The sequence below is a fragment of the Thamnophis sirtalis genome, unplaced genomic scaffold, assembly GCF_051295495.1.
Source record: "Thamnophis sirtalis isolate CommonGarterSnake01/CBP01778 unplaced genomic scaffold, rThaSir2_p1.2 scaffold_2, whole genome shotgun sequence".
Classification (NCBI taxonomy): Eukaryota; Metazoa; Chordata; class Lepidosauria; order Squamata; family Natricidae; genus Thamnophis; species Thamnophis sirtalis.
In genome coordinates, this window is record NW_028261382.1 from 154,460,581 (window position 1) to 154,481,316 (window position 20,736).

A 20,736-nucleotide genomic window follows, 5' to 3' on the forward strand; every position below is an offset into this window, starting at 1 on the left:
AGCTCCACTCCCTTTGGGGAGGAGCTGCAACGAGCAGGACTCACCCCTCCGACGACTCCTGTAGAACTGAGGCATTCTGGGCGGGTCCGGCACTGTCCCACCTATCTCGCCGACTACGCATGCTTCAACGCTGAGGATGCGCTCTCGCTTGGGGGGAAGGGGTGTTGAGGACTCGGAAAGTCCTTGACTTATGACCTGGCGGCTAGCAACAAGCCAGGTGGCGCCCTGATTGGCTGGGGCGCAGTGTCGCTTGTTGCTAGCCACTAGGGGCGCGCTCATTGGCTATCCCTGCTTGACAGCTCCGTTTAAATAGCTGTCAAGCAGGGAAGGTGCTGAATCGCCTGTAAATAGTTACCGTGAATAAACTGCTTGTTCTGTCAGTCCTGGCTCCAGTCTCGTCCTTCCGTCGATCCTCAAAAGTTCTATCCACAGCAGTCAACTGCCTGGGGCATCTGCTGCACTCAGCTTAAAGCTGCTACCAGCCTTGTTTGTATATAGCTACAGGAACTGACCTTTTTTCCTTCCAAGGGGGTTTATGGGAGAGAAAGAGGAAAGGAAGTATTGCATTTACAACTATAGTCTCAATAAGTAATACTGGTTACTTAAGCCCCTATGAAACTTGGCATTAACTGCAGAAACAATAGCCACCAGCCTATTATTCCTAGTGAATCAAGTGCTGGGTATGCACATGATAAATCACAATTCAAATAAGACTGAGTAAAGCCCAAATTGGCTCCTCTCAAATAATATCTAAAGCACAAACTATGTTGGGATTCACACAGCAAAATCAAACAAATCACATTGTGGCTGAGATATGTGTATGGATTATGATCTAATGATAGGCTTTCTTTTTCTTATTTGCTCACCGTATTAATTTATACAAAAGAAGGGGAGCAGGAGTCACTTCTAGCCAATCCACAAAGAATTAGATAATGTGGTGAACCCGGAGAGGAGACCAGGCTATTGTGTCTTAGCAACTGTGGCACAAAGCTTTTAAATTCCTGTGCCAGTATCAGTTAAGATAACCTTTATTGTCCTTTTTTCTGTGAATACCCTGGGACCCATTTAAAAAATGCTCGTTTTATGCAGTTGCCTACGCATACGGCAACACGTGTTAAAGAAAAGCAACAAATACTTGCTTAGCTCTACAGGAAAAAAAAATCCTACGTGTGTGTATGAGAGAGAAGTAGAACTTATTTTGGTCCCATTTTGCAGACTTTTCAAAAACGAATACGTGGACAGCACAACCCAGCAACAGGTCAGGCGGAGGCGCAACTCCTCAGGGTCACAAGTGGAAAAGCCCTTCGAGTCCACTGGGGAGAAGCGAACCTCTTTTCCCCTTCCGCGGGAACTATCCTGGATAGAAGTCACCCCGCTGAGCCCCGAGGTGAGCTCCGTGGCGTCAAAGAAGGGGCTGGCTTACCAACGAGGCCATTCCTGGATGGGCAGGTCTCCCTCCCCAGAGGCGCTTTCCCGCCCCAGAACGCCAAGAGGCCGAATTTCGCGATGCGCTCCGGGACCTTCTGAGAGGAGACGGCGCGTGGGCGAGTCCCTCCGGCGCCGTGAGGTGTGTGCGCGTGTTTGCTCTGTATGTTTAAGCCGAGAAGGAGGAGACGACTTGGCTGTGTTTTTCCCGCCTCCCATCGCAGCCGAAGCTGCTCCGAAGGCAGCTGCCGCGGCCTGTCTCTTTAAGGTAGGTCGACGCTGCCTGCCGTCCGGCCCTGTGCAAAGGCAGCCAAGCGGAGCCGCCGCCGCAGGAAAAGGGCTCGCCTCGTCCCGGTCGTTCTGCAAGTTGAAGCCGGGTGGTGGCTAGGCTAAGAAAGAGGCGGTCGTCGGGAAAGAAGCGGGCAGAGTGAGCAAGGGGCCTCTGAAGGAGGGCAAACTGGGAGGTAAGCGAGCCGACCCGGCGCAGTGGAAACATGCGGGAGCGAGCGGGCGGGGGGGAGGTGTCCCCTTAGAAAGGCATGAGGTGGGCGCACGGACTGAACACCGCGGCTTGTTTTGTAGGACCTGGAGCTTAGCGGGATCTTGGGTTTTAGAAAGCGGCGTCGGTTGCGCCCCTTGCCCTGAAGCGAACTTTTCTTTGAAGTCTGGATAGCCGAGTGCTGCTCCATCTCTCCAGTTGTCCTTTGTATTCCCTGCCGCCGCCGCCGTCGCCGTTTTTGGCTGGTCCATGCTGAGAAACTTGAGTTTACTTTATGAGCTTCGCTCTGTTGCCTTCCCGCCCGCCCCACTCGCCTCCGTCCTTAAATTTCTTATCCTCCCCAGGCGCTAGACCCGATTTAGCGAGGCAAAGCAGCCGCGCGGGTGGGGAGAGTTGTGTTTTTGCCTCGGGATTGGGTCTTGGCCGCCGCGTTGGAGATTTCATTAAAAGTCCCCCCCCCCTTTTTTTTTTAAAAAAAATGCGTGGAAGAGTTGGGGGCTTACGTATTGGAGAAAATTTGCCTTTGTCAACTACGGGGGCTTGATTAACGATTTACTGAGTAAGGCAAAAGGGTTTAATGTGTCATTCAGGTAGAAAAGAGAATAACATGCCACGGATGAACAGGTGTGAATAATTTTCGACCAGCTTTGTTTCCTCTAAATATGTTTCTCTGTATAGTTTTTATCCATCATAAAAACTTTGAAATGTAGAATCAATTAAATGTTCAACTCTCCTTTTCTTTTTTGTAATAGTACATTTTGGATTGTGAAAGATCTCATCTTTTCAATTGATAGACCAATTTATCTGAAGGGAAGTTTAAATGAAGGACTGACATAATGAAATTGTAGAAAGTGGATTCAATCCAACAGGTTTCTGTTGACTATAATTTTCAAAGGCTTATCATATGTTTTCAAATTATTTCTCCAAAACTATTTTCCAGTAAGGCAGTGTCTCAACCTTGACGACTTTAAGTCCTGTGGATTTCAACTCCCAGAATCCCCCAGCCAGCTAGGGAATCCTGGGAGTTGAAGTCCACAGCACTTAAAGTCACCAAGGTTGAGAAACACTGCAGTAAGGAATCTAAAATTACTGTTCAGATTATTTGCCCTTATTTTGTAACTCTTAAATCATGTTTAGTATATAAAGAATATAACAATTAAAAAAAGAATCCTAGAGATGTTTTGTCATTTCAGGTTTTTCCAAATTGCTCTGCTAAAGTTCAGGTGTATCTAGTGAAAAGATGGTAGACCTTGTTTGATGGTGGACCCTTCCTGTCTTTTGTTTGCTGCTTTATGTTTTGTTGTTTCGCAACTGTATTGGAAAAAGTATGATAGGGAAATAGTAAGTAGAAAGATATGATTGGAGTATGTAATATTACTTAATTAGAAGCAGAGTACAGAGATTAAGTCATCTGGTATATCCTTTATCAATATAATATTCTGTTGATTAATATGTGGCTCCCATCCAATCCCTTTTTCAGAAGCCTTGTTTGAAAAGTAATACTCCTGTATAGCTGGAATTGAAATGAGGTTATGTTATGACATGTTCTCATTTATCCATCAGAAAGAATTCTTCTACATTAGTTCTAGTAGGCCTCCTTTTCCTGTTCTTTCTGTTACTCCATGAAATAAATCTGTTGCAAATAAATACCATGATGGGATTGTAACTAAAATAATTACATTTATTATCGTTTGAAGTATCATGCTTTACATAACTTTGAAGTCAATGGAAAAATAATTGTCTTGTCCTATAATTACATGAGAACTTTTTTTAACCAAACATGCAGCTGATCTGAGCATAAAAAAAACTAATGGGAAACAAAAGAAACTGCCTTTGAGAATTATAGAATAAAGATGAAAGAAGCTTAGACTTTTCCTCAGAAAATATGGGCTCTTCATACTATTTTTTATTTCAATACAGTTAGAACATTTTTTGAAATCTCCCTCCTGAATGAAAGATGAGGTTGTGGTACTTCCCAGGGTTCCTCATAATCAGCTTGCTGTACTTCTGGATCCCATCATCCATGTGCTGCAACAAAGCTCTCTGTGCTAGTGATGTCAGCAAATGCCTAATACAGGTATGAGATCATGTACACTTATGCTTGATAAGAATCCAGACATTTTTCTGTAATAATAATTTTGAAAGAAATGAAATACAAATTATTTTGAAGAGAAATTTATTGAATGTGGAAATCTTTATTTTGCATTTTCATTCTTTGAATGCATGAAGAAACATGCAAATGCTTATTAGCATCATCTTATAAAAGATAAAATTAGAATTTTGAAATCAGTAAAATTGATTAATGTGGTGATTTGCTTATATAATAACATTCTAATCTACTGAGACTTAAATTCTTGGCCAGCTTGTAAAGTTAAATAATTGAAACCTAAATTATATACAATAAGTAAAACAGTATTTGATTTACTTTTACAGTGAATCAATAAAAAGCAAATAATAAATACTATAAAGAGAATATAGGGCATATATAATCAAATATTAGTCCAAAACTGATCAGATACTTAAAATAATAGAAATGCCCGGAAGGAGAAGTTTTGTCTTGCACTGAGGAGGTATTTATGTGGATACCATGCATGCTTCCCTCAAACATGAGTGAGACATTACAGGTGAAACATATCACTTGGAGGAAGCACCTGGAAGAAAATGGTTGAAGATGTCTGAAGGTTCTATCCTCCTCCATAATGGAGAAGGTATTTCTTGAAATATCGAATTACCAGCTAAAATATCTCTTTGTTTATCCAGTGTACTTTTTTTCATGCTGCATGGGCCTATCCATGAATTGAAAGTGACTACTAATTTCTCATCTAAACACAACATAAAACTGGATCTCTGGTACAAAAAAATGCTGTAGAAAACTTATGTGACAGAGTAGATTCAGGAAAAATATATTGATCAAATAAATATAAAAACAATGAGCTTTGATGATTTTTCTTAATGTAGGGCTATAAAAGTTTACTATTCCAATAACATTAAAGTGTTCTGTTTGAATGTCATTAAAATGATAGAACATGTTGCTATTACTGTAATTAACTTGGAATTAATTTTGGGGATTTGTTTTATCTACTCATAATATTATTATTTATATTATTGCAGATGAGGCTTATTTATATACAGTATACTCTGTGAAAAAATGTATTAAAAACTCATAAGGAAGTATTACATTTTGGCCAGAAATGAGTATATTTTATTTATGTAAAATAAGTAAGCAATGCATACTGTTTTGCTTTTTAGTTTTTTGAAGAATGTTTAGAACTAAATAACATTAGGAGAAGCTGATGGATAACTATGGCTGAGGGAATATGGAAAAAGTTATATTCTGTATACTGAAATAAGTTTCCCACTTGGTGTTATATGTTCACTTCAAAGTCTCTAGTATATTAGTAAGATCCCTGTGGAACCTGTGGTAACATTTGCTGGCAAAGATATGCAAAAATACAGAAATCCAAAAGAGGTCAAATACTTTTTTTTACCAAACTATGTGACACGTTTGTTTTTCTTTGTATTATGTTTGGGAAGTGATTCTAAAGATAGCATTGGGTATTTCATGTTTACTAATGCATTTATACAACCCTTGCTGGTTTAATTTTCCAAATTTATAGACTTATCCTAGAATCGGAATACAGAATTTGTGTGCACGCACTGATGTTGAAACATTGCTCCTGGTTGTAGAATTCTTCTGTCTGGAACATACTCATCATCTTTGCAGCCAGATCGTCACTTAGAAAAAGAAATCAAAGCAAAAATATCTCTGTAGGGAAACACTTTGCATGTGATAAATGACAGATAATTTTGAAGCATAAAATGGCCAGTTTTTCCAGTAACACATGACCAGAACTGTAAATTCAAAAATGGATTGGAAAGAAATCCAAAAATATATTTTCAAAAGAGATGAATAGTAATAGAATGGCAAATGTGAGTCAACATAGACAAATGTTCCAGAGTGTGGCAAAAATCACCAGGAAGCAGAAGGTAAACATAATTTATCATGATAGTTGCATGTTACCATCCCAACTTACTTTTATTTGTATTATTTTCCTAGCAACATGGATGCTTCCAAATAAAGCACTATGCTCCAGTAATTTTTTTAACCCATCTTTATTATTTTTATAAATAAAACAAGGCGGCACACATACCTTCTGTTTTATAAACAATAAGAAATCCTGAGTTGGGCTGAGAGAGAGTATCTGGCTCAAAGTAATCCACCCAACTTTTATGCACAAAGTGCAATTAGAACTCACAGCCTCTTGATTTTCTAGCCTGGTAACTTAACCACTAGACCAAACTGGTTCTTTATATCTTTATATTTGCTTTAAATCTTTTTATTTGCTTTCTAAAAATTCCTAGTGCCGCCTCTTGTAAATACAAATGAAGATGGTAGCGGACAGTTTGATTTTTTAGGAGCCAGATTCAATTTAACCTAAAAAAAAGCTTAGTCAGTATGGGCATTGATGCCAGTGGATGCCAAGGCAAATTTCTGCAGGCATACTGGGACTCAGGCTCATTTCATTACCTACCTTTGAATTATGCAATAATTGTCCTGGAATAATAACCTCTAAACTGCAGCAACTTGGTAACTGTGAGTGAATTAAAATTAGAAATAACTAATTCATCAACATCTAATTCTAACACATAATTGAGGCTTATTTCTTGGCTGTTTGCATACTGGTTTTAAGTAAATGTTAAACCATAAAGGTTTTGTTACTAAGCTCAAAAGTTCGTATTTCCTTTTTTTTTTAATATTGTAAAAACAATTCAAAGTACTTTGCTCGGTTTTTTTAATCTTGAACATCAGTTTTATAATTGTAACTCTCCAACTATAGACATTATCTTTTTTGAAACTATATTTTAAATTAAAAAGAAAAGGGAAAAAGCAACTTCCAGAATGTGAGACATTATTGAAACTATAGTGTTTAGCACCAATAAGACTTCACTGTAAATATCTTCAGGGTTTTTAAAGGGAGAACTGGTGTATAAATTTGAAATCTATGCATACTTAACATGTCCAAATGTGCCTAAACTTTTGCCCCAAATGTTAAAGAAGTACAGATGCATATATTTCTGTGTGATAAAGTATAATTATTAATAATCCTATGAGGAAATTCTTCACTCTTATCATCAAGATAACAAATTAAATAATTTATTTTTAGAAACCTTTTAACCTTTTTTTCTGCTGAACATTTTTGTAATTTTCATAATTAAATTTAATAATGAGCATTTGTTTAAAAAAAAAGAACCTTAACAAAAATACAGTTCTGGTGCATTTCATGGTTCATTGACAAGTCAAAAAATAAATAGTGTACTGGTTAACACCTTAATTTAATTTATAAATACATTATAAGGGATTATCCCTAAATTAAGATTCTTTATCTGAAAAAAATATTGTATATTAAAGCCCTGATTAAATATACAGGTTTTAGTGGATACTGTGTAAGTTAAGTTATCGTCACAGATAGAAGTAATTAATTTTTAGAAGACTTTTCTTTTGTATAATAACAGCTTGTACTGAAGAGAGGGGAAGAACTGAGGGTGATTAATCTAGTATTAATCAATTTCTTTCCTTCATGTGGATAGAAGAGATTGCATGAACTGTACTCCATTTTATAGAATGCAGGGAATGGTCGACATAAATATTTATTTTATCAGCTGTGCAACAGATGTGAATGAAGTCAACAATCTTGTATTGAAACATGCTTCATTTGTTTTGTCTTTCTGGATAGTTTTCTTTAAACCCAGTTCAGATGGGATTTCAAGTATCATAAACTTTTTAGCAATCTCAACTTATTTAATTTATGGGGAAAAAAGAGTTCTCATAAAAAATTAAATCTGTAAATTGTAACAATATAAGTAGATATATTGCTTCTAGCAGATCACATATATATCCAGCAAATGAATGACAAGATTGTGTCCTGATATGATTTGTATTAATGAGATAACCCATGGTGACTTGAATTCAACATACTGTGACTTTTCGTAATGCATAAATACAATCTTTTGGGTTCCTATACCATAAACAAAAAAGCAGGGACTGATTTTGGCTTAATATGCACTGTGAAGTCAGCTATTCTGACTTGATACATGATACATAGGTCTGTAAAAGTATAAAATATGTGAATGTATATCTATTTTTTGCATTTGTTTTTGTCTTATTCTCACATTAGAAATGGGGCTGTCCATAATTTCTAAAGCTTTTCCCAAGAATTGGGTATTATCCAAAGTTCTTTGTGGGGATGGGGGTGGTGATGGTGTTGTTGTAATGAAATAACTTTTAACATAGTGTGCTTCTTATCTTAGAATTAAGGATTATGTTTAGAGGAAAGATTACTACTACTATCCTGTTTCCCTGAAAATAAGACCTTCCTTATTAAAGCCCAATCAGGCTTTTGAGCGCATGTGGTAAAATAAGCCCTCCCTGAAAATATTGCAACACAGCAGCAACCATGAGGTGACCACGCTTGCTGCCTCATGCACTTCAAAAATAATAAGACCGCCCTGAAAATAAGGTCAAGCACTTATTTCAGGGGTCAAAAGAAAATAAGACCCTGTCTTATTTTCTGGGAAACAAGGTATTAAAGCAAGATAGTTTTCATGTTTGCAACAGGGTTGCGCTCTTTCTTTGACTGTTACTGATAGCTATCTCTGCCATTACCAGATCGAGGAAGGAATTTTATAATTGGCTATTTGGATACAATGAAGTGTTGCCTTTGTTTACTAGATGGAATTAATGTTCATTATATTTTTGTCCAGTTTGTTTTTCAAGGCACTAAAATGAAGGTAAGTGGGGCTTGGAGACTCTACATCCAAAGGCTGGACTAAATTTATAAGGGATCATAGAGGGAAGTTTATACATTCAGCCAGGACAAGGGCTTACTTTCTGTACCTTCTGATGATAGGAAAGCTACCATGATTTCCTCATGCAGAATTTGATTATTTAAGAACCATAAATGCAAATCATAATCTTTCATTGATACCACACATATCAAGGACATAATATAATGTGACATATTTTTGTCTGTAATCTTTCATCTGTCTGTCTGTCTGTCTGTGTGTCTCATTATCTAGGAGCTGTGTCAATGCCGACCTGGTGAAGGAAACTGTTCTTGCTGCAAGGAGTGCATGCTTTGTCTAGGCACACTTTGGGATGAATGCTGTGACTGTGTTGGTAAGTTCATGTTTTTTCCCACCTATACCGAAACCAGCTATTTTCAGTAGTAATTTTCAATGCTTTAATAGCTTTTAAAGTTTATGCCAAAAGTAACAACAGGTAGAATAATGGGTATTTTATATTTAACTCACAGTGTATCTTAAACATGAGTTTGAGATTAGCTATTTATGAAGGAGGAAGTTATTTATGAAGTAACACTTGGTGCTTTAAGCCAAAATTCAAGAAATGTGTACCTCATCCTATATTGGAGGGAAGAAACGTTTATTAGGATTGAGAAAAGATAGTGTATGCTGCAAATCTTTCTGAAAAATATTGTTTTGATTAGTTTTTTTTCAAAGTTGGAAAAATTGTGGTTCAAAGACATAATGGATACATGCAACCCGCTACATTAGACTAAAATGGGCTTAAGTGGTTTGTGAGTCAGCATGTAGGATACCAGCCATTGTATTTTGAATGTTGTTTGAATAATGCAAAAATCTGAAACTTTGTTTTGCAATGTTTAATTTTAATTTAATAATTTAATTAATTTTAATTTGTTTTGAAACTTTTTATTTGTTTGAATATACAATATACTATGTAGACAGAGGAATTAAGTTTAGTTAACCCAACCATAACTTGTTGTGTGACCTGCCAGCTATCATAGCCTGTAGTGCTTAATAAGTATAAGTATAATCTTTATTGTCATTGTACTTAAATACAACAAAATTGGTTTTAACCTCACTGTAAAATTATAGCAGAAATGAAAAAAGAAAGAAAAAGAAAAAAACTAGCGTGTGCATGGAGTGATTGTGATTGTATTTAAAAGTCTGACAGCCGAAGGATAGAAACTATCTTTAAACCTATTTGTTTGGCTGGCTATACTTTGATGTCTTCTGCCTGATGGTAGAAATGCAAAGAGACACTGACCAGGGTGTGAATCATCTCTGAGTACCTTTCTTACTCTGCTAAAGCAGAGAGATCTGTCGATATTATCCAGTAGTGTCAGAGGACAACCAATGGTTTCTTGTGCCAAATTGATCACTCTCTGTAGTGCCTTCCTGTCCGCAGCTGTTAAACCATCATATCATACTCTAATACAATATGTGAGGACACTTTCTATGGTGGACAGATAGAAAAAGGTCATCAGCCGTTGTTCCACCTGATTTTTTCACAAGACTCTAAGGAAATCTCTGTTGGTCCTTTCTTCATTTTTCTTCAGTTTTTCATTGCTATTAAATGTTCTTGAATGGTACATGCACACTTATCTACTTATGGGAATATGCCCATAGTAGTGGGCAGAACAAACCTGAGGATTTATAAACATTGATGGATGGGAAGAAATCTCAGCTTGGTAATTTCAGCTGATATTAAATGCTAAATTCCCAACTGTAATGAATTACGTTGAGGCCTTAAGGAAAGCTGAGTCTTCATTTTCTAATGTTGTTTTGGGGAAAGATGATCCTTTCCACATATTTTATGGCTGCATCACACTGTGATAGTGTTGATCTGCTGGATGTTGCGAAGGAGCTTATTCTTGCTGCAATCTGCCAAGTCAATCTGAGAGTCAGTTGTTTGTTTTATGAAGACTTACTGAGTAGGATTCATTTACAAGCTAGATTTGTTTGGAAAGAGAGTGAGGACTCTCTGTTTTTAGGAGTCTCTAGACCAGTTCATAAATTATGGAAGAAATTAGATTGCTGTTTCCTATGATTTGAATTACATGCCACTGTAATATCAGTAAAAAGGAGCTATAGAATATAGGGAATTCTTATACTTACTTAAGTACATAAAAACCAGCAGCTCCATAGGAAAGTAATAGACAACACTGGTATGGAAAAAAAATGTGCTAGCTACCCACCCCTGCTTTTAATTGATGTTACTGTAGGGATTTATCTGGAGTGAATTATCTGGTTCCAATAGTTAAGTGAATTCCTGCTTGGACGAATCGTTGGATAAGAAAGCTTCCCTTTCTTGTAAGAAAGCCAGAGCTTCCCAATCAAAGAATGGAAGGTGCAAAAAAGTAGTGCCAGATTTAATTTAAACTCCAGTGAGGATTTAAAGGGGGTTGTGTCATATCTAGCAATATTATTTTAGATATTGTTTCATTTATGTGTGCTAGATTTACCCAGCTGTTATTTGCTCTGGCCAACTGTCTCTAAGGACAAGGAAATATTTTTCTATTCATCTGAATTGCACAGTTTAAAAAAAACCCCGCAAAATTGCAAGTGTTCTGAATCGTCATAAAAAAACAGGCTACACATTTATGAATATCAACAAAGCAAAGCTGGTATAGGTTTACAATTGTGTTCTGCTGTACAAAATGGACAAAGGAAAAAGTATACAACGATGCTGCAGTTATGATTAGTTAGGGACACAATAGAGAACAAGGGATCAGGTGCTTGAATTGTCTCTGATAAATTTCAGATTTGTACTATTTAATGTTTATACTAAAATTCATTAGGTGACTAATACTAAGTTCAGGGGCAATTATGCTATTTGAATCTTACATTGCTGCTTACATGTTACTAAAGGATATGTGGGAAACCATAGCAAACGGAACCCACATGTTCTTAAGATCTGTTTGAGGAAGAAAACTGAAAAGAAATTAATGTAGATCATGCTCTAATTAAAAAGGAAAACAGCTATGAGCACAAATACTACATAATGTCAATACTTTCCCATATAATGTTCAGTGTTTCTTTGTAAACATAGTAGATTATTAGAGTGGCATAATACAACAAAAACAAAAAAAAATTGAATTATATATAAAGATATCCCTTGAAATACAACCATTCAAATTTACAATGTCACTGAAAAATGTGACTAAAAAGCATCCTTCGCATTTACCACCATGATCAAAATTTGGGCATTTGGCAACCAACATCTATTTATGACAGATGCAGCATCCTGGGGTCATATGATTGCCATTTGCCACTTTCTCAGCCATCTTCTAACAAATAGAGTCAATGGGGGAAGCCAGATTTACCAACCATGTGATTCATTTAACTGCAGTGATTCACTTAACAACTGTGGCAAAAAAGGTCATAGAATTGGGTATGAATCACTTAACAACTCCCTTGTGTAATAACCAAAATTCTGGTCTCAGTTGTGGTCGTAAATTGAGGACTACCTTTAAGTGTTTTCTTTGTATCATATATTGTCAAAGTATAATGCTAAACAATTACAAAAGGTGTAAATTAAATAGCCCCTTATGTAATATATGTTACAGCTGGAACAGATTGTTAGTGCTAGTGTTTGTATAGATACTATTAACAGGCATCATTTACAATATATTTCCACTTTAGTTATTGGAATAATGTCTTAAGATGTTCTCTTGAAACTTTATTTTAGTGGATGCATTGTATTTTTATAGTTAGCAGAATATATTAAGGATTGTATTGAGTACTTCAGAAATGAAATGCAGCGAAACTGTTTTTCAGACTAGTTTCATATTTAATTTCTTTTAAATTGTGGTAAAAGTGAATTTATATGCCTTTCGGTCTTTCGGGAAGAGTAAGATTCTGATGCACAAGCCCAGTATTGATGAATTAACATCACTTTTGTGAGAAGTGGGTGACAGCGTGTACCTGTGCTTTATTTGCATGAGCAGGTGGCACGCATGTCCGCTGCTCACACAAATGGGGCTGCGCGCATGTGCATGCCTGCTTGCACTGAACCACCTCCTCTCCCCTCCTCCACTGGTCTGAAAAACTGAAAAGGTTGGGCAACTGCTCTATGCCATCTCCATGACTTCCCATCCTTTTGGGAGGGGGAGGGAATCAGGTTACATTGATAGTGTGATATTGTTTGTTGCGATTGCTGAGTTAAAAAGCACCTGGATCAAAGATCCAGATAGTTGTAGAAGATAAACAGGATTCATAATTCTTGGTCTGTTCTTCTCCAGTCTAAACAGGACGAAAAGTTCCTTTGTTCTCACTGAAAGGCTCTTAATCTATTAAAATGCAGTTGTGGTATATGAATTTTTGTGTATTTTATATTGGAAAATTTTATGACAGAACTAATAGAGTTCTCTACAGGTAGTCCTTGACTTAACACCAATTCGTTTAGTGACCATTATAAATTACAACAGAAATGAAAAAGTGACTTATGACATTTCCATTTATAATCATTGCAGCATCTGAATGGTCACATAACCAGAATTCAGATGCTTGACAACTGACTCATATTTATGATAGTCATGTGACCTTTTGTGACTTAAGAACTGCAGTGATTCACTTAACAACTGCAGCAAAAAGGTCGTACATTGGGGCAAAATTCACTTAACAATCGTCTCGCTTAGTAACAGAAATTTTGGATTTAGTCCTCATAATTCGAGGACTACCTGATTTTTAAAAAAGAGTGGGGGGTGGAGAAAATGCTTTTTTAAATTCACAGCAAAATTTAATCTCATGGTTGTTAATGTCAATTTTTCTAATGTTATTTCTCAAATATTCTTATGGGCAATGTTATTGAACAACTTGTCAATTTGTCTACAGGTATGTGTAACCCTCGGAATTATAGTGACACACCTCCCACTTCGAAAAGTACTGTGGAGGAACTGCATGAACCGATTGCTTCCCTTTTCCGAGCACTTACAGAAGGCGACACTAACCTGAGCTGGAAAATTGTGTCCTTTCCCGTTGCAGAGGAGTTATCGCCTCATGAGAATTTAGTCTCGGTTTTAGAAACAGTGAACCATCCCCAGCATCACAATGCTTCCATTTCAAACAATGTTCATCCTCCATATTCTAGTGAAAAAGGTAAAATATTGTGGTTGAAAGATTGAAAAAAATGTTGGGTGATGTTTGCAAGTTTAAGCTTTTAAAATGAGGTGTTGTGATTTTCTGTTTATTTTTAAAAATCATATAAATATGATCTCTGTTCCAAAATATGGGAATTATTAAATATGAGCAGTGATCTACTATATTATTATAGGAAAAGAGACATGAAACCAATAACTTAGGAGTTTGTTGGAAGTTTTATTTGAATGATCAGTGATTTACACCTTGGTCAAAAAACTAAAATCTTATTTTCTGCTTTGGTCACTTAGAACGCATATGTACTGTGGTTTACTTCGATGACTGCTTGTCAATATACCAATGCAAGATCTCTTGTGACTCTATGGGTGCCTCCAAATACCGATGGTTTCACAACGCCTGCTGTGAATGTATTGGACCTGATTGTGTCGACTATGGGAGTAAAATTGTAAGATGTTCAAATTGTATGTTCTGAAATTAAACCATTCAATTTTAATATGGCAGACACCAAAGAATGTGTAGGGGTGGGAGGCAGGGAGGTATACTTTGCATATACAGGTAGTCCTTGACTTAACAACAGTTCATTTAGTGACCGTTCAAAGTTGCAATGGCACTGGAAAAAGTGACTTATGACTGTTTTTCAGAGTTACGACCTTTGCAGTATTCCCACAATCATGTGATCACTTTTTGCAACCTTCTGACAAACAAAGTCAATGGGGAAGCTAGATTCACTTAACAACTGCAGTGATTCACTCAACAACTGTGGCAAAAAAGATCGTAAATTGAGGCAAAACTCACTTAACAATTGTTGCCCTTAGCAACAGAAATTTTGGGCTGAATTGTGGTTGTAAATTAAGAACTACCTCTATTACTTTGGATGGTAAAGCTGCAGCACAGTTGAAAGGACCTAGATACGTATATTATTTTAAAGATGTAATTTTACACTTTAAAGCATTGGAACAATTAATTAGTAAATGTTTAGATTTGGTTTTGATTGGCAATGTATGAAGTTTTGTAAGTTGAATTTTATTTCAGGCTATTGATTAATCTGCATATATGATCTTAAATAGATGATCATGAAGTTTTACCAGAATCATAATTTCAAGTTCTGAATTAAGCACTGTTATATTTTTTGAGCTTTTCATGTGTGCCAGTTGTGTACTGTGAATTGCTTTTATAGACCATGCAGATTACCTGTTTACCCCAGCAATAGCTATTTGATTTTAAGAAACAAAAGTAATTTAGATTGTCTTTTTGTTTTAAGAATTTACCCTCCTTATAAATAGCTCCTTATTAAAAAAAAAAAAGATACACTTAATTATGTCCTTTTCATTGCACCCTTCTTTTCTTTGCTTCCCTAACTCTTGACCTCAGCTAGTTTGTTTTGAACAAAATGGAAGGAGTTTTGGATATTAAATTATAAATCATAGTAATTTACTAAAACAATATGGGGTTTAGATTAAATAGGACATTATTTTAAAAATCATAGCCAATGCTATCTACTAAAATTTATATACTTGCTGACCCATTTTCCTATTTCCAATTTTAGATTCTCATAATACATTATTTAAATGTTAGTGTTAACAAACTGCCTAATTTATTACTGTAATTTGCTGTTTATGGAAATTTTACTTTTATTTGAAAATATGTCTAGAAACTGATACTTTTATGATTTTTATAAGTGATTGCATCCAGGTTGGGATTGTAAAAAAAATGGTTACTATTCTCAAAGATTAGAGCAGGATTTTTCAAACTTTTTCAGGTAGAACCTATTAAAGAGAAAAAATTCCTAGAATCCCATCCCTGATCAAAACACAAAGTTTAGGGATAAAAATTTGGCTGTGTTCAAGTATCCACAGAATCTATTTTTTTCTACAGAACTTATTTAAAATAATTCTGGAGGAGAGGAACAGTTAGTTTGTAAATAGGTTCCCGCAATGCCTCTTCCCATCTCCATCAGATGTTGGAGATTTAATCAAAGTTGTTTCTACTGCTATGCATTTATCAAGTGAGATAACATCACACAGCATCACGTGGAAGAGTTGTTTTCTGGACATTCGATTTATGACCATAAAGGAGCCTGGAATTTCCGTCTTAATTTATGATGGTTGTAAGTCGAGGCACCCATGTGAATGTATGGTGGGTTTCTTTTTTTTTTTTTTTTTTTTTTTTTTTTTTTTTTTTGCGGTAATCAATGAGTTGAATGCTGCAATCATTAAGTAAACACTGCAGTTGTTAAGCAATTCCATGTATTCCTATGGGCTTTTTTTTTTTTTTACCAGATTCTGGCTGAAAAGGCCAGAACATTGTAAATATTGTAAATCATAGTCATGTGACTGTGACTGTGCAACCAGCTGTAAAGGTGATCCAGTTATCACAGCACCTGAAAAGTAGTCATGTAACAGCAGGAATGTAGTCATCAGAATTCCACAATTAGCTTTTGGATGAAAGGTTTGTCTTCAAACAATTTCTTCGTACAGTTAGGACAAAACAGGATTACCTGTATTGTATATTTTTAAATGTGAGCTATAGGTAAACCTTGATATATTTTATCTAATTTAAGACAGACAGTGGAAACCTCAATACTTTTCATCTAGAACTAGTATACAGTTGTAACACTGGATTTCCATGGAGAAGAGATATATAACTGCTTAAAGAAAGAATCTGTATAGAAAACCTTTCTCCTTCATAATTCCAGTTCATTTATTTTGCTAATAAATGGCCTCACATCTTTGTTGGCTGGGGAATTCTGGGAGTTGGCATCCATACATCTGAAACTTGCCACGATTTAAAAACAATGTTGTAGACAATGATTCCATTGTATTATTTTTAATTTCTCCAAACATTCAGGGCAACCAATTAAATGTTATTGTCTGTGTCTTAATGAATTATAGCAAGAGATGATGAAATCAGCACTGCAAGTACTTCCAAATTTGGAAGAGGGTAGGTGGGATTTAGTCCGCTCAATTAAAACTCCATTAATACACAGATAACAATATTCAGTAGCTTCCCCTGCTCCATGTAGAATTCTTTTATTTTATAATGTAGTATTCACGAGGCATCTCTTACGGTCTTGCTTCCTGGACGAAACAGTAACAGTCCTATAGGTAATTTAACTTGATTCTATCTATAACAAAAAATTATACCTTAAAATGGAGGACTGGTATAACAAGTTATGCAACCCAGTAGCATTTAGTCAGTTGGCAATGTATTGCAATAGGAAGTCTGTTCTATAAAGCTGCAAAGAAAATTGTTCAATGTAATAGTCTTTGAGTAAAAAAATCTTTATATAATTTTGAATGCTCAGCCTGTAAAATGCATAATTATGATTATTATTTTCTCATTCTGTTAGGGTGGATTTATGAGATTATTGTAATAATTTAAAAAGTATTGTAAGAAATAATTAAATTCAGAATGTTGTAGAAATTCTTCAACTTTAAATATATATTAGAAAGAGTGGTTCTGTTAATCTACAGTGTAATTCATAATACAATTAAAATCATCTTCCAGATTTATATGCAATTACAGTAATAATTTACAACACTATTAAGTATTTTATTACTTTTTATATTGTCCAAGAATGTTTTAATAAACAACACCTTGTTTATCTATTTTGTTCATTGTTTTCTGATTTAATTTGTAGAGGAATTAGTATTAGTTTGCTTGTAGGAATTTTTATATTGAACATGGGAAGCCTGCACTGTTGCTAAGAAAACTGTATGCGTGTCTCAGTGAAATCACCATGGGTATGTTTGACTCAAAGGATAATTCAGCTTTAGCCATTTTGAATGTCCTTATGTACTGCAGCAAACTGGGAATAAAAATATTTTAAAAAATAGATACATATTTAATAGAATCGGTTATAAGGAAATACTTTATAGGCAAAGGTCAGACTCAGGCATGGATAAGAGCTGTATTGCTCTTGCTGCTTAATTATCATTGTCAGGTCCTAGGAAGAGGATGTGTCTACACAGAGGATGTGAGCTTTGTCTCCTCCTAAAACCTATCAGCAGCCATTGATCATGAAATCAATCTGAACTACCTTCATGACTGAATATTTACAGTGATTCTGCTCCTTCTCAGTGGAAGAAAACAAATCATTCTAATAGCTTATGGATGTGTAAAGTACCATGTGGTTCCATTCTTTTACGTTGTTAACTTCTACATGAAGTTGTTGAGAGAAGTCATAGTCTGATTTGGAGTGAAGCATAACCAATATTCTTGTGATACCAACTTTATGCCACCATCTCAGGCTGCATCACCTGCATCAGCTGTGATGTGGTTGAAGCTGAAGGAGAATTTGGGGGCTCAGGCTAAAACTCCATAATCCCTATCCCACACACCTCCTTGGAAATACACTTCCTCAAGAAATTTAATACTGACAGCCATGAAACATTTAGAAAACCAAGGAATGCTGATAAGCTAGAAATATGAGGTGGTGATAGGAAGTTACAGATGGTGATTAGTGCTCTGAGAAAGCAAAAGAAGCTCCCTGGAAAGAAACTATGTTCATAGAATAATGCCTCTTTATTATTTCAAAACCCCATTGTCTTTATGGTTCTGCCCTATTAGCTTTTAATTACACCCTAACATTTCACTGACCTCACTAGGCACATATGTACATTACGTTATACAGGCAGGCAGTCATTGACATGACCACAGTTAAGACCAGAATTTCCATTGTTACACAAAGCTGTTGTTAAGTGATTTATGTCCAATTTTGCAACCTTTTTTGCCTCTGTTAAGTGAATCACTGTAGTTAAGTGACTCATGCAATCATTAAGAAATCCAGCTTCCCCCATTGACTGTGCTTGTCAGAAGCTGATAATGATTCAATAGAATGACATCTAGGACACAGCAACCATACATGTAAATATCGTATTTTTCGGAATATAAGACGCGCTGGAGTATAAGACGCACCAAGGTTTTGAAGAGGCAATTTTTTTAAAAAGTAGGTAGGTAGATAGAGGGAGAGAAAGAGAGAGAAATACAGTAGGGAGGTAGGGGGAGAGAGAGAGAGTAGTTAGGTAGGTAGGTGGGTAGATAAGGGATAGAGAGAGAGAGAGAGAGAGAGAGAGAGAGAGAAATACAGGAAGGAGGGAGGGAGAGTGTAGGTAAATAGGTAGGTAGAGGGATAGAGAAAGAGAAATAGAGAGAAATACAGAAGATAGGGAGAAAGTAGGTAGGTACATAGGTAGATAGAGGGGGAGAGAGAGAGAAATACAGTAGATAGGTAGGGAGAGAGAGAGAGTAGGTAGGCAGGTAGATGTTTCCAGGTGTATTTATCCATGGGCTGGAGAAGGAAATGGTTGACAATCTGCAGCATTGAAGACTTTGTTTCTGCTGGCACAGCACTTGATCAATGTAATTCTCATCAATCAGTTAAAGAGCTTTCCAAAAGGAAAAAAAAGTTTTTGCACTCTAAACCTCCCCAAAACGGGCCGTTTTTTGTGAAAACAGGCTGGTTTTTTTTTTTTATATAAAAAGGCATGAATAGCTTTGGGGGGGCTTGCAGAGTGCTTCTGGGGGGTGTTGGGTGGGGCAAAAATGAGCAAAAAAGGTCCGTTTTTTGTCAAATTGCATGCATAGCCTTATGGAAGCTTATAGAGTGCTGCTGGGGGTTGGGGGGGCAAAAAGGCCCGTTTTGCTCATTTCTGCCCTCCCCAGCCCCCAGGAGCTCTCTGAAAGCCTCCATAAGGGTATGCACGGCCATTTTGGTGAAAGTGGCAGGGCTTCGGGAGGCAAAAAATGCTGTATTCAATGTATAAGACGCACCCAGATTTTCAGACTCTTTTTTGAGAAAAAAAGGTACGTCTTATACTCCGAAAAATACGGTACATGCCAGTAGCTAAACGCCTGAATTTTGATCCCATGGCTGTTGGGATGCTGTGATAGTTGTGTACTACTGTAGAAGTCACTTTTTTCAGTGATGTAACTTGAATGATTGCTAAACGAATGGTTGTAAATTGAGGACTACTTGTATCAAATTATCTTGCTGATATATACAATCCCATCGATAATTTTTATAAGTCTATAAAGATTTATTGTAATCCCATCCTTCCTTAGGCCGGGATTTGACTCAAGACAATAAAGTAAATTGTGCTTCAGTGTAATGTGTCCTGATCTCCCTAGTCAGATAAACCCTCCAGGAAAATCTTGTGCTTTGATTATAAGGATCTGATTTGGGGGGGGAGGGATGGGCTGAAATTGATCCCCAGAAAAACAAATTTGCTCTTTATTCATTGAGACTTAACCTAAGGGACAGTTCCTTCACTTGTGGTTCTCCTTATAACTACTGCTGGAGGTCAGGTGAAAATTATAACTAGGAGAGCTTTTGCCAAGCTCTGGCTGGTATACTGGTAACTAGACCCTACCCGAAGTAGGAGAATCTTGCAACATTCACAGGGCACACTGTCATGTGACACTTTTAAAGACCATTCAGAAAGTTGGCACAAAATGTAATAGCTTGCTTGTTAACTGTCACTGTGAGCATATTATGTACATGCTGTGGTCCCTACCATAGTTACCAATCAGTTTATTAAGTACTGATTTTGACCTGATAAGTCTTATTTGATCCAATAGGTATATTCAGGACCACCTGCTTTGTGATCCTTCATTTCCAAGAATAATTTTGAATAGTTACTAAGCTCTGAAATTTCAATTGCTATTTGGCATTTTTCAGTATTTAGATCTTCCTGCAATGGATGCCTACTGCATTTATTTATCAAATTTATATGCTGCCCATTTTCAACAACTTTGCGTGGCTAAACTAAAACTAAAACAAAGAAATTCAGTTACTAACAAGTAAAAATGAATAAAATGTTGCAGAAACAACAAAGTAGATGGAAACCTAGTGAAAGGCTTTATTGTCCCTTGCCAAAGGCTCTTCTAAACAG

At 36.3% G+C, this 20,736-nt stretch overlaps 1 protein-coding gene across 2 annotated transcripts; it reads left to right on the forward strand.

Moving 5' to 3' along the window:
- Nucleotides 1–1,189: 1,189 nt before the first annotated feature.
- On the forward strand, nucleotides 1,190–17,449 carry TWSG1 (twisted gastrulation BMP signaling modulator 1). 2 transcript variants are annotated; one of them, XM_087707289.1, is made up of 6 exons: nucleotides 1,704–1,889; nucleotides 3,845–4,001; nucleotides 9,002–9,101; nucleotides 13,580–13,843; nucleotides 14,134–14,288; nucleotides 15,719–17,449. In XM_087707289.1, exons 2-6 carry the CDS (start codon nucleotides 3,882–3,884, stop codon nucleotides 15,755–15,757), a joined length of 678 nt encoding a protein of 225 aa, XP_087563415.1. In that variant the 5' UTR covers nucleotides 1,704–1,889; nucleotides 3,845–3,881; the 3' UTR covers nucleotides 15,758–17,449. The 2 variants fall into 2 exon arrangements, with proteins under 2 accessions (XP_013921115.1, XP_087563415.1); XM_014065640.2 differs by lacking the exon at nucleotides 1,704–1,889 and adding an exon at nucleotides 1,190–1,693 and having other exon boundaries at nucleotides 14,134–17,449.
- The last annotated feature ends 3,287 nt before the right edge of the window (nucleotides 17,450–20,736 follow it).